This window comes from Lepidochelys olivacea (assembly GCF_965140295.1).
Source record: "Lepidochelys olivacea isolate rLepOli2 genome assembly, chromosome: 12".
NCBI classification, from domain to species: Eukaryota; Metazoa; Chordata; order Testudines; family Cheloniidae; genus Lepidochelys; species Lepidochelys olivacea.
Genome location: NC_140422.1, coordinates 22,521,244 through 22,535,008, shown reverse-complemented (window position 1 = coordinate 22,535,008; position 13,765 = coordinate 22,521,244). Strand labels below are relative to the sequence as shown.

General features: G+C 39.1%; 1 protein-coding gene across 1 annotated transcript in view; it reads left to right on the top strand.

Annotated features, from left to right (window-relative positions):
- The window catches only part of LOC311529056 (neural-cadherin-like), a gene marked incomplete at its 3' end in the record, with an annotated part of 107,034 nt that overhangs the window by 74,055 nt on the left and 19,214 nt on the right, over positions 1-13,765 (top strand). The window contains exons 18-24 of the mRNA XM_084644723.1: positions 120-1,734; positions 3,404-3,497; positions 4,844-5,028; positions 5,217-5,446; positions 10,092-10,369; positions 11,109-11,323; positions 12,511-12,638. Of these exons, the coding sequence (XP_084500849.1) occupies positions 120-1,734; positions 3,404-3,497; positions 4,844-5,028; positions 5,217-5,446; positions 10,092-10,369; positions 11,109-11,323; positions 12,511-12,638 (2,745 nt within the window). The remainder of the gene's footprint in view (positions 1-119; positions 1,735-3,403; positions 3,498-4,843; positions 5,029-5,216; positions 5,447-10,091; positions 10,370-11,108; positions 11,324-12,510; positions 12,639-13,765) is intronic.

Sequence of the window (13,765 nt, the reverse complement as noted above, 5' to 3'; positions counted from 1 at the left end):
ATAGTGTGAAGAGTCTATAACTATCCATCTGTGATAGGATGTAGTAGCAGATAGGATATAATTCAGGAATTGCATGTTCGGTCACTAACATGATGTATGTGTTTGCAAAACCTTTGTAGGTTGTAGCAAATGATCCTGATAGCAGCATGGATGAAGGCGATTTGAGATATTCTCTGCATGGACATGGTGCAACTGATGTCTTCACAATTGATGAGAACACAGGCAGCATTTACTCACAGAAGATGCTTGATCGGGAAGAGCGAGCACTTTGGAGATTTGTTGTGTTGGCTACTGATGAGGGAGGAGAAGGACTTACTGGATTTGCTGATGTTATCATTAATGTGTGGGATATAAATGACAATTCCCCCATATTTACCTGCATGCCTGATGACTGCAATGGGAGTGTCTTAGAAAATTCTCCTGCAGACACTTCGGTTATGGAAATGACAGCTGTGGATTTAGATGATCTGAATGTAGGTGTTAATGCAATTTTGACATATAGGATAATTGACAATGTAAAAACTGGGTTTGCTACAGACTTCTTTAATATCACCCCCAATAGTGGCACAATACGTGTAGCAGCGGGAATGCTGGATAGAGAGAAGACTGATAAATATTTCCTTACTGTTGAGGCAAGAGATGGGGGAGGGTTGACAGGAACTGGTACTGCCACTGTCTGGATTGCAGATGTCAATGATCATATACCTGAATTCGTTGAGGAGGTCTGGCAGGCAGCGATCCCTGAAAATAGTGCAGTCAACTCAGAAGTTCTGAAAGTGTCAGCTACAGATGCAGACACTGGGGAAAATGCTCACTTAACATTCAGCATTATTGGGGGAGATCCAGATCAGAAGTTTTACATTGAAAGTAACAAAGAAGGTCAACATGCAACTATCAGATTGAAAAAGAAACTGGATTATGAGAAACCGCATGAAAGGTGGTTTAACCTTACGATTAAAGTGGAAGATCTTGATTTTTCCAGTGTTGCAACCTGCTTGATTGAAGTTGAAGATTGTAATGACCACAGCCCAGTTTTCAATTCCCAGTTTATCCAAACTAACCCTTTCTTTGAGAACATACCTGTGGGAACTACAGTCACCACAGTGAGAGCGACCGATGAGGATTCTGGTTTGAACGGGGACATTATCTATTTTATTAAATCAGATTCAGATCCTATCAGACAGTTTGCAGTTGACCCAGATGGTCATGTGACTGTTGCAAGTACCCTGGATCGTGAAGTCATTCAGCAATACAATTTAATCATACAGGCTTCAGATCAAGGGATTCCTGCCCAAACTGGAAGTGTTACAGTCCTGATTAACTTGCTAGATATTAATGACAATGAGCCAAGGTTTGAGGCATCATATATGCCCATTGTTTGGGAAAATGTGGTGGGACCTCAGTTGGTGTATATGAACTATACATCAAAGCTGCTGCATGCTGTGGATCCAGACAGTGATGAAAATGGGCCGCCGTTTACATTTTTGCTGCCACCCGATTATCAGAATTCTTTGGATTTTTCTCTTACTGACAACAGAAATAACACAGCAACCATTACAGCACTAAGGTCCTTTGACAGAGAAAAGCAGAAGGTGTTCCACCTTCCTGTAATTATAACAGATAGTGGGAATCCATCTATGAGTGCTACAAACACCTTGACCATAACAGTTGGTGATGAAAATGATAACAGCCATGAAGCTGGCTATAAGGAAATCTTTGTCTATACCCATAGAGGTAGGTGGTGTACAGAGAAGGAGCCAGATGCATAGAAAAGTTAAAATTTTACTTGCTATCAGTAATTTTTTCTTTAAGTTGTTATTGCTATTGTATCTTTAATATTCTGTATATTTATAGATTAAGCATCCAATTCTGCAAACAGATATACAGAGTCATGACTGAATGGGCTCATGCTGGCACATCTGTTTGCAAGGTCTGGGTCATAATGTGAAAGCATCATCTACTGAGGAAGATTTATATATTTGTAATTATCTATCTTTTGTTTTTTAAACATGTATGTATTTGTCTATACAAGAACAATAATAATGAGCAAAAAGTGTTTTTTTGCTCTCTCTGTTTCCAAAAATGACTCTACTCATTTTGCGGGGGAATTTTTTTCCCCTTGGGCAGAGCCTGAAAAAAAAATAGGGGATTTTTAACAAGTGACTGAAAATAGGGGCTTAGAATGAAAGCACTGGGAAGCTTTAACTGTAGCTATGCATTCCAGCAATTTCTTTGTTAGTATGTGGTAAATATATAATTTTAATACATAAGTATATTTTTGTTGCTTTGGTTTTAATACAATGAAAAATAAATAAATCCCATAAAATAAAGAAGTGAAGATCGTAGGGTATCCCTGTGTCCATTATTAATTGCTTGTTTTGTGCGAGATGGCTCATCATCCTAAAAGCATTTGAAATGAAGACACAGTTTAACTGTATATCTAGGTTAGAGTTACCCTGCCAGCATGCCTGATGAGTATTGGTGGCAGGAGGTCCAATATGTAAAGAAAACTATTTTGCATTGAATTAAGCATGCACCTAATTTTGTTGAATTAGGTGCACTTAAACCAAAAGCCAGTGTAAGCAAGTTCTACAGTAGAGCAGGCTAGGTTAAGTAGGGTAGACTCTGAAGTTCTGAATTTAAAAATAGTCTATTCAATTTCTGTTCTACTTTGTATAGGTTTCTTTTACCGTGCTCATCACCATTTTATCTCAGCACCCACATTTTGCCAGATCACGACTATAACTAAACTGCACAGAGTATGGTGTGCAAAGGGGTGTTAAAGCTCACTCTCTACTCTCCTGATCACACTGCTGCTCTCTGCAGGCTCGTCTTGCTGTGTTCGAGCCGCTGTTCTACTTTACACTAGGTCACAAGAGCCACAGGGGGCTGAAAACATAGCCAAGAATTGGAATGGCATAGAGGCATCCTGCCAATGCTCTCTCTTTTCCTTGCTCAGGGAGAGCTGCTATTCTGATTCTCTTCTGGTGCAGAATACTGGAGTAGCAGTAATGGCTTTATATGCAGATTTTGCTAGTGATGCAGAGTAAAATGGCTTCCCCAGATTGGAGCATCTGGGTCTTCAGCTTCTGGTTTAGTAACTTTTTGTCTCAAAAGATCAGTTTATATACTGTAGTTTTATATTCTTATTTCTTTTTACTGATTATTTGTGGGTTTTTTCCCTCCTTTATGCAATGTCTGTGGTCTTTACCCAGCTTTCCAGGTGTACTTGGAGGAGAGCTCAGACTACAGGCTATGCATTGTTTAAGAGCCTTGGATCATAACCTTCACCAAAATCAAACAGGAATATGAAAATGATAAATGAAGTAATGAATGCAGTGGAATTTAAAATCCTTTGAAAACCAAAAATTAAATGCAGATTTATTATAATTTATCTCAACAGGGAAATGGTCAACAACAGTGCTTGGGGAAGTGTTTGCACCAGATCAGGATGACTGGGACAATAAAACATTTCTCTCTGAAGGAAAAATGCTCAAGTGAGGATTGTATTTGTGTCAAACTGAGTAATATTTAATGTTTATGCTTCTGTAATTTTTTTACTCACCATGAGATTTCCCTGTGTACGTTATATGTGTAAAAGCCAGGATTATCCCATGCAACAAGGAACGTACCTCCCGAATGTTCTTTTTTGTTGATATAACTAGGTTTCAAGGAATTGGTGGTGTACACAATATTTATCTTCATCTCAAATAATGTAGGGCCACATCATGCTGTTCATTTTTAAGTAGAGCTCTCCATTACTTTTCCTAGGCATTAAGGGTGTGCTTTGTATTAGACCCAAAATAAAAATAGGCTGCAGTTTCATTTCCTCCCTTTCCGCCCCCAGGTGTTATAATCTATTTGTATTTGATCGCATAAAGGCAACCAGTATGAGCAAAGAGTAGAATAACGCAAGATATCACAAGTGAAAGTGAATTTGGATGATCTCCTCCTAGAGCTAAATTCCCCACTGCATAAGCAGTCACAACTTGTTTTAATTCTTTGTAGTTGTGTCTGTTCATGCCAGTGTTGAACTGGGCCCCTAGACGATACTAATTCATCTGCCCACATCACAAAATGTGGGGTGCCATTAGCAGAAATGTAGTTCTGAAGTGGCTTTGTCTCTGTTTCCCAAAATAAAAACAAAACCAAGCTTTCTTTTCCCTAGAAAATGAAGGTGTTAAAGCCTTAGCGAGCCCAGAGTTGCAGCTGGAGCTTCTGCCTGTCAGCAGCCATTGAGGGTACTAAACCATAAGAGGGTACTATTCCATAGTAGTGACCTGGCCATAGTAGACCTCCACAGCCACTCAAAACTGCCCCTTTCATCATAGCTCATGGGCACGATGCAAGACATCTCCCTTGAAACTTCTCTTTGACAGGCACCAGTGTGGGACTAGAGGGTTTGCTCCCTCCTCTTATCACTCCTCCCTACTCACCACTGGGACCTGTGCAAGGGTATTCCTGAGTTTGAGCCATAAAGCTGTACTAATTCCTATAGACTACATGCTCTGGGTCAGGAGGGGAAAGCTCATGGGCTTGGGAATTGCAGAAAAGCTACTCATTTTTATAAACTCTTCCCAAGCTTCTCCACAACTTCCCAGTACAAAGTTTTTTCTTTTTAGTGCCTTTCTGAGATTGGGCTCTGGTACCCATCAGTTGACCACGGATCCTCCATACCAACTTTCTAGGGCTTTTGTAGCTTACGAGGCCATATACCTGTGTTGCTCGGTCAGGCCCTCATATGGTAGAACGTGTATGCTGAAAGAAACCAATTCAATAATGAGTAGAGGATGTTTCTGGTTTGACTTATTAGGCTTTTCATGATTTGAAGCTTTACTTCTAGGTTTTTCAAATTAAATCAAAGGACTGGCTCTTTGGTAATGGTGGATAATGCTCCTCAGGGGACATACAACTTAAGAATCAGAGTTTCAGATGGAGTCTGGCCTGATGTAATATCTACAGTACAGATCCATGTCAAAGAGTTGGAAAATGAAGCCATACGCAATTCAGCTACTGTACGTCTGGCAGGTAAGTTTCATTTGCTGTTTGAGCTTGGTTGCTGCTGTATTTGAAAAACTATTACTTAGATGTGATTGTAGGATAGATGCATTTGCAGTGTGTATCTAGTGCTGTTGGGCTGGGGTGAGTTGAGAGATTAACCAAAGCTCTGCAGGCATTTCATTTTAGTATATTGTACTTGTGAATCCCCATCTCAGGTATTACAGTGGAGGAGTTTATAAGGAAAGATGAATATGGGAAAAGCAGACATGACAAATTTAAAGAGTTACTGGCAGAAATCTTCTCAGCTCATCCTAGTGATATCACTATCTTCAGTATGATGAACGTTGACGGAAGACAGACAAACTTAAGATTTGCAGTTTGTGGTGGCTCTTCTTATTATAGACCAGAAAAAGTGCATGGTGAAATGGCAGCATTTAAAAACAAGGTATGTGCCCCAGTTTTAATTCAATGAACTTAACATTAGGGTGGTTTGCATAGATATAAACTAACTATACTAGCATCCTTTATGCAGACACAGCCACACTATGGAAGAGCATACCAGGCCTACTGATTTACTTTTTGCTTCACTTGAAGTTTTGTTATACAAATTTGTATCACAGCTTTTTCGTTTAATTTTCTTCCTCTCATCAATCCCTTTTATACAAAATTCCATTTCAATTTGTCTGGCTACTTTTTTAGTTAGGAGAGGGCAGTCTCCTCCTCCGAATCATAGCACTTTGGTTAGTTTTGTGTGATATTTTTGTGTGTGCGCATATTAAAAATATTATTATTATTACTTAATATCTACTATGCAGTATTGCCCAGAGGCCAACCAAAATATTAATCTTTAAAATGGGTAAATGGGAGGACCCATGTAGTTATAGCCCTGTCAGTTTGACTTGATTAATCAAGAATTAAAAGGAAGGTAATATAATTAATGCCAATCAAGATGGGTTTATAGAAAATAGATCCTGTCTAGCTAACTTGATATTTTTATGAAATTACAAGTTTGATTGATGATTATTGTTGATGTAATATACTTAGGCTTTTGTAAGGCATTTGACTTGGTTCCGCATGACATTTTGATTACAAAACTAGGATGATATAAAATTAAAATGAACATGGAACATATTAAAAGGATTAAAATGGGTAACTGATAGGTCTCAACATATAACTGTAAATGGGGAATCATCACTGAATCAGTGTGTTTCTAATGTGGTCCCACAGGAATTGGTTCTTGGCCCTATGCTATTTAACATTTTTATCAATTACCTGATAAAGTTTGTAGATAACACAAAAGTTGAGGAAGTGGGAAATAATGAAGAAAATGATCACTAATGCTGAGCCACCATCTGGACTGCTTGGTAATATGGGCATAAGCAAACTATATGCATTTTAATATGGCTAAATGTATACATCTAGAAACAAAGAATGTAGGCCATACTATAGGATGTGGGACCCTATCATGGAAAGCAATGTCTCTGGAAAAGATTTGGAGGTCATGGTGGATAATCAGCTGAACATGAGGTCCTGCTGCGATGCTGTGACCAAAGGAGCTAATGCAATAAACAGAGGGGGATCTCAAATAGGAGAAGAGAAGTTATTTTACCTCTGTATTTGGCACTGGTGCGACTGCTGCTGAAATATTTTTTTTTCAGTTTTGGTGTCCACAGTTTCAGAAAGATGTTGAAAAATTGGAGCGGGTCCAGAGAAGAACTGTAAGAATGATAAAAAGATTAGAAACCTGCTTTATAGTGATAGATTCAAGGAGCTCAACCTATTTATCTTAACAAAGAGAAGGTTAAGGAAAGAGTTGATCACAATCTATAAGTACCTACATGGGGAACAAATATTTGATTATGGGCTCTTCAATCTAGCAAAGAAAGGTATAACACAATGCAATGGCCAGAAGTTGAAGCTAGACAAATTCAGACTGGAAACAAGGCAGAGATTTTTAACAATGAGGGTAATTAACCATTGTAACAATTTACTGGGGTTGTGGTGGATTCTCCATCACTGGCAATTTTTAAATCAAGATTGGGTGTTTTTTCTAAAAGATCTGTTCTGGGAATTATTTTGGGGAAATCAATTCTATGGCCTGTGTTCTACAGGGCTGGGGTCAGACTAGGTGATCACAGTGGTTCCTTCTGGCCTTGGTGTCTAAGAAGCCCCAGTGTGCCAGCTGCTGTACAAGCACATAGTAAATAACAGCCCCTGCTGCAAGGAGGTTACGATCTAAAAGATAAGACACAACAGGGAGATGAGAGAAAAGGGAGAGGAGGGGAGATGGAGACATGAAGTGGTTTCAGTGATAATAAATAGATTGTGTGTAATTCTTAGCCAGTCAGGAGCAGTAATCACAACTCGCCACCTGCCCAACTTTTATCAGACTGCAAAGTACGTAATTTTGTCTATTAAACAACAATATAGAGTATTAGAATCCTTCAAATGGCCAAGGTCACAGAATCAGAGAGGCAGATACTATTCATGCAAAATAACTGCTCCTTCTCTTGTATATTTATAGAGCAATTACAATGATAATATGGAAAGTTACATTGATTTCAAATAGACTCTGCTTCATAATACATAGTGGGATGATTCATCATAGTGATAACAAGAGGATAATTTTTGCTTCACATATTTTACTGAAGAAACGGCATTTCTATTAATTATTTATCACCTTTCAGAGTTTAATGAATAGCTCTAATGAGTTATCACCAATTTTCTATACTTACAGAAACAAAACATAAATATAGAATTCCTCCATTATCTTTTGTAGATATGTTTCAGTTAACGATAAACATAGAAAATTGGCAATTAGCGCTAGAATTATTCATTAAAATTTTAAATAAATAAATAAATGATGAAGTGTATTTATTTGTTACACTTCTTTGGATATGGCTTTATGATAACTGATCTTAGTGTACAATCAAAGACATCCATCCGAGTAGTCTGAAGGAATCATGATTGTCTATCTGTGCCATGTTTTTCTGTAGCAGTATAGCAAAACTGTCTAAACCTTTTTAATACAGAATCCCCACTAACAGCAATATGTGTAGACTGCATACCCCATAATTGCATTGACAGGATACATCATGTCACTGTGTGATATATTTCTACCTTCTTTCAATATATGTCATAATATTTATGAGGATGTATTGAAGATTAGTCATAAAGGTCGAAGTTCTTAAAAGAATGGTAGATTGAAATGAAGGCACTAGTAAAATGGAAAGAGAAGAAAAGAATGGAAGGTTTTTAAATTTGTTTTTGGCCATTAGAGTTTATTTTTAATTTGTTTTTCATACATTGTTCCACTAAAAGTAACAGCTTATTAAACATATAAAATTACCAGTCCCTAAGTCTGAGCTCACAGTAGTTTTACATTGGTGAATTCTGTTATCTTCATGGAGTTACTCCTGGTTTACAACATTGTGAGTGTAGAACAAAGCCCTTAGTGTCAAGGTTCTGACACTATGGTCCAAACCCTGAAGCTTTTCATGCACCCGTAGAAAGGTGAAAACCTCTAATTCAATATCCAAACACTGCCTCTGGTCAGCCCAAGAAGTTAAATTTTCAGACACCTTTGTGCTTTTTGCCATGCTGCCCCTCATGCCTCGGACAAACTCCCTGTAAACATCCACAAAACTAACTTATTATCGTCCTTCAAAGCCCTCCTTGAAACTCTCCTTTGCCAACTATATTGTCTTTGTTTCTTTGTGCTCCCCCATCTAGCTATATCCATCTGTTGTTTTTTATCTTACAGTATAAGCTCTTTGGGATAGGGGTTGGGGTTTTTTTGTTCTGTGTCTGTACAGTGCCGACCACAATGGGGTTCTGGGCCATCACTGGGGCTCTTTGGTGTTACAATAACACAAATAAACAATAATATTGATTGATTCATTGATTGATTGATTGGGAGACACATGATCCAGTGCATAGCGAGCTGGATGAGAGGCAGGAGAGCTAGGTTATTCTCAGCTCTGCCATTACCAGCTGTGTGACGTCAGGCAAGCTCCTTACTTCTCTGTACCTCTGTTTGCCACCAACCCTTTGCCTGTCTTGTCAATTCAGAGTGTAAGTCTTTAGGTCACAGCCTGTGTTGTGTAGTGTCGATACGATAGGGCCCCAGTCTCCGTTTTGGCCTCTATGTGATGCCTCTCTAGGATACCGTACTCTAGGATGCCATTTGATACTGAATTAGAGGTTTTGACCTTTCCATGGGTGCATGAAAAGCTTCAGAATTTGGATCAAGGGTCAGAACCTTGACACTAAGAGCTTTGTTCTACCCTTGCAATGATGCAAACGAGGAAGTCATGTAATTCAAATAATAAATATATAAATAAAAAATGAAATCCTGTGCAGAGAGATCCCACATTACCCTGCACACTGAACATCACTGCATCTTCTTGCAGAGATGGCGGGAGGTAAATGCAGATGTGGTGGAGTTGTGTCAGCGAGTCTGAATGCAACTAGGATACACATGCCTCAAAACTTGCCTATGTAGCAAGCCATGTCCACTACTCGGCTGGGTACTCAGCAGTCCTGAATTCGATTCAATTGTGCGTGTGCCTTGGTCAGGCCATGCTTCTGTATTGGGGGAGTGAACTTATGATTTACAGTATGTGGGCATAACAGGGTGAGTAGAAAACTTAACTTGGAATTTTCTTGCTGGCTGTGACCTGGCCCTTTATGAGTGAGCAAGGGTGGAGAGAAGGGTGCCTTACACTGCCCTAAGATTTTAGGCACAATCCCACTCCCTGCACTCTGGCGTCTGCCAGTCTAGCACTTTCTGGTGCCTTAGAAATATTATTAACAGTCCAGAACAGCTCTAATAATTTGGCTGTCAGTGATAGCAATTATTGAGTTCCAGGAAATATTGCTACTGTAAACTTTCACGCACACTGAATACATATAATTTCCTTTAAATCACTTTGATTGCTCACAAAGTCTAGGCTATTAATGACCAATTTTCGTGTAATTAAAGTATTCCATAAAGTTTATGATTGTATGGATTTTCAGAACTGAAGGAACAAATGAAAACATTCCATTAGGGACAGACTGGTGATTTGTTAAACTGCGTTTCCTCTTAGATCCAATCAGCTTTAAAAGTGAACATTTCACAGATTGATGTAGACGAATGTGGGAGAATAGACTGTAGTGGTGGCAGCGGTTGTACAAACTACTTCACAGTGAGTGACATCCCAACAGTGATGGATGCTGGGGATGTGTCATTTGTCTCTGTAACAATCACCATCAGTGCAGTCTGCACCTGTTCCGCTAGAGAACGAGTTCATCAGTCTTGTGCCTCCTACCCCCGAAGCCCGTGTCTCAATGGTGGGACATGTATTGACACTCTGAATGGTTACAGGTGAGGAAACTTGCACTGCAACTTTTCGTACTGTCTCTTTTATTTCTTTTTTAAAATGTTAAATGTAGTTAACAAGATACAGGACTAGAAAAGTGATAGATGCACCTTCAGATCGGCAATAAACTGTACATTTCAAATGGAGGGAAATCCAGAAAAGTGTTACATGTGCAGAAGACTGTAAACTTAATAATAAAAACAGTTCTTTATTAAGGGCCTGATCTTGGTCCTGCAGTCTTGAAGCCATTGAAAGTATAGTCTGAATAAGGACTGTCAAGATAAGGCCCTAAATGGAAACCAATGAAAAAACACAAATAAGTTAGTGGTGTTAACTCATCTCTCTATGCGGTTCTTCAACAATTTAGAATAATTTTGTGAATGGTTGTTATGATGATTTCAGATTCCACAGCTCCATCACTCTTTAGTGCTCCTTTCATGATTTCGAGATTTAATTCCCAATTAACCTTTTAGAATTTTCATAGGATTCTCATGGGATTTCTTCCGTGGGTAGGGTCACTATGAAAACAGTAGGAAATGTTTATGTTGAAAAGCTTTTCAAAAAGGGTCAAGATGACTGAGGATACTGGTTACTGGACACAGACCTTCTAACTTTTAGATCACTGAATCATATCCAGCCCAGGTTGGTAGATTAACTAAAAGTAAATGTTTTGATTATAGTATTTTTAGTTTATCTATTCATTTATTTATTTTGCTTTAGCCTTCCTCTGATTTGCTCTTTCAGATGTCATTGTTCTACTTCATTTCTTGGACCTGACTGCCAGCAGACTAAGCACAGTTTCCATGGAAATGGATATGCATGGTTTCGACCCATCAGGCCTTGTTTTGAGAGCTTACTATCCCTAGAGTTTATTACTGAGGTTCCAGATGGGCTTTTACTATACAGTGGTCCTTTATCAGATCCAGAGCCTGGGAGTCCAGAGAACTTCATGGCAATAGGTACTTGTAGGCTGTACATTGCACATAACTAAATGCTTTGTAGGGACTTGAAGTAAGGATTCTCTAGGAATTGATGTTGCATGGATAATATAGTAATTATAGTGTGAATTCTTACTTCAGTCTGATGGATTCATAAAAAGTTTGTCTCTTGAATGCAAGACCCTAGAAAAATTAAAAAAAAGTCTCCTGAAATATACTTTAGCAGAACATTTTTCTTTGATATTGTGGGTATTTTTTAGTTTACACTAATGGTTCTGAGCCTATCCTAGAGCTAAAGAAATCAAAGTGAAATAGAACAGACAGATTTACAAAAAAAAAAAAAATCCCACAAGGAAATATCTAGTGCTTTAAAGGAGTTCAGGTACTTTTGAGACAGGTATTACATGATTAATGCAGTCAGTCGCATGTCATTTTCTGTGGTTTGTGAAGACAGAAATCTACTTCTTAAAATTCTTTCAGTCTCAAGGCATTTTTGAAACATGTTTTCTTTAACAGACTATGACTTGATGGATGAATCTAGTCCCACAGCACCATCCAAGCCATATATGCAGTAGTTAAAGTTGTCTATACATCCAATGAATTTTTAATTGTTGCTCAATTATTTTCAGTGAGTTCGTGAAAGAAGATGTGTGCAGAATTGTGTATATTTTAGATTGTCCTAAATGTTGGGATATTAATCTATGACTTGATTTTTACTTTGCTTCTGTGAGGCTGAATTTGTATTTACTTATGAATTTAGACAGGGGTTGAGATATAGCAAACCCTGTATGCATGCATGTACGTAATTAGTCTGAATTTTTACTTTAGAATGTAATATGGTATTAGTGCCTTAGTAAGGAATAGATTACAATGTTTGGTTTAGAGCCTGATCATGAAAAAATGTTTAGTGCAGCGTATTTTCTCTGCACAGTTCAGTCAGCAGATTCCACGTACAATTAATTAACAAACAGCATACTCATTAATACAATTATAAGTAACAAGGCCAACAGACAATAACTTCTCCTACATAACACTAGCTATAGAATGTAACCACATAGTTCCTTCACTGAGCCCAGTAACCTGTGGTTGACAATAATTGTTAAACTAATCAAGTCAATACATACACCAACGTAGCAAAAGTGGAAAAATATATTTGCAGATAGATTTTTAAAAATGTAACTTTTTAATTTTTCTTGTTGGTCTTTTAGAACTTTCCAGTGGCATTCCTGTGTTGAAAATTAACCATGGTGCAGGCACTGAGATGCTGCATTTCCCAAGTCACTTGAACTTGACTGACAAAAGATGGCATCGGCTTGAAGTCAGAACTAATGGTCAGGTCAGATACTTGTTTTCCACTTTATGGTTTTCTTACTTCCAGTTAGCTCTTGCATACACACAGAATTAGGAAGATATAAATGAGAAACTGGAAAATTGAGTGTTTCATTCCATATATACCTGTAGACCTGATGCACAATGTGAATATTGGGAGGATAGCACTATGAATTTCATAATCTATCCTTCTGCAGCTCCGCGTCTCCCACAGTTCTGTTACATATGGGCCAGCGGTTCTCAAACTGTGGTTCAGGACACCAAAGTGGATTGGGACCCCATTTTAATGAGGTCACCAGGGCCAGCATTAGACTTGCTGGGACCAGGGGCTCAAGCTGAAGCCTGAGCTCCATCCGCACCTGGGGCGTCGGAACTCAAGCTGCAGCCCCCTCTCCCCTTACTCGGGGTAGCAGGCTTGAGCTCCGTGCCCCCTCCCCAGGGGTCATGTAGTAACTTTGTTGTCAGAAGGGCTCACGGTGCAATGAAGTTTGAGGACCCCTGATATGGGCTATTTTCCTCCTGTCTGTAGTTTCCATAGCAGTTCAAAACTGTGGCATAGCCTGTGCTAGCCATGCTCATGCTCCCTTCTTCAGCTTTATGGTTCTGCCAGATCTTCTGCCTCTCCAGCAGCGGTCAAGTAACAGTTCACTTGTATTTTATATGTTTGGGGAGGTTTTTTGGGAGCGGGGGAATAGCAAGCACCCTTTCTCTCTCTCCTGGATTGGGTATTGACCAGTGGGTTGGTTTCAGATACCTGGTACCTCCCTGCCAGTCTCCTCTGCCTTTCCTACCCCCTACTCCTATATCCCCCCAAGGCATGGCATAGCTGTTGTGCAAACACTGAGCTAAATCAAAGTGGTGCCCTATTTGTGAGTCAACTTTTACAGGCCCTTTGGAGGGCAAATTGTGCCCTGCCTGTTCTCAGCCAGCTGACACTTGCACTGCTAGGGCACAGGGTTCTGAGTTGGACAGGCACGTTGGGTCCCCCGGCTCAAGAAACCAAGACTCCAGAAAAGAAATGCCCAATCTGGAGATGAAGAGCAGAGTAAGGAAAGACTCCAAAGAAAAAAAGGAGCATTTTATCCAATAAGCCCAAGGGATAAGGCCTGGGACAGAACAGGAATGGAGAATGAA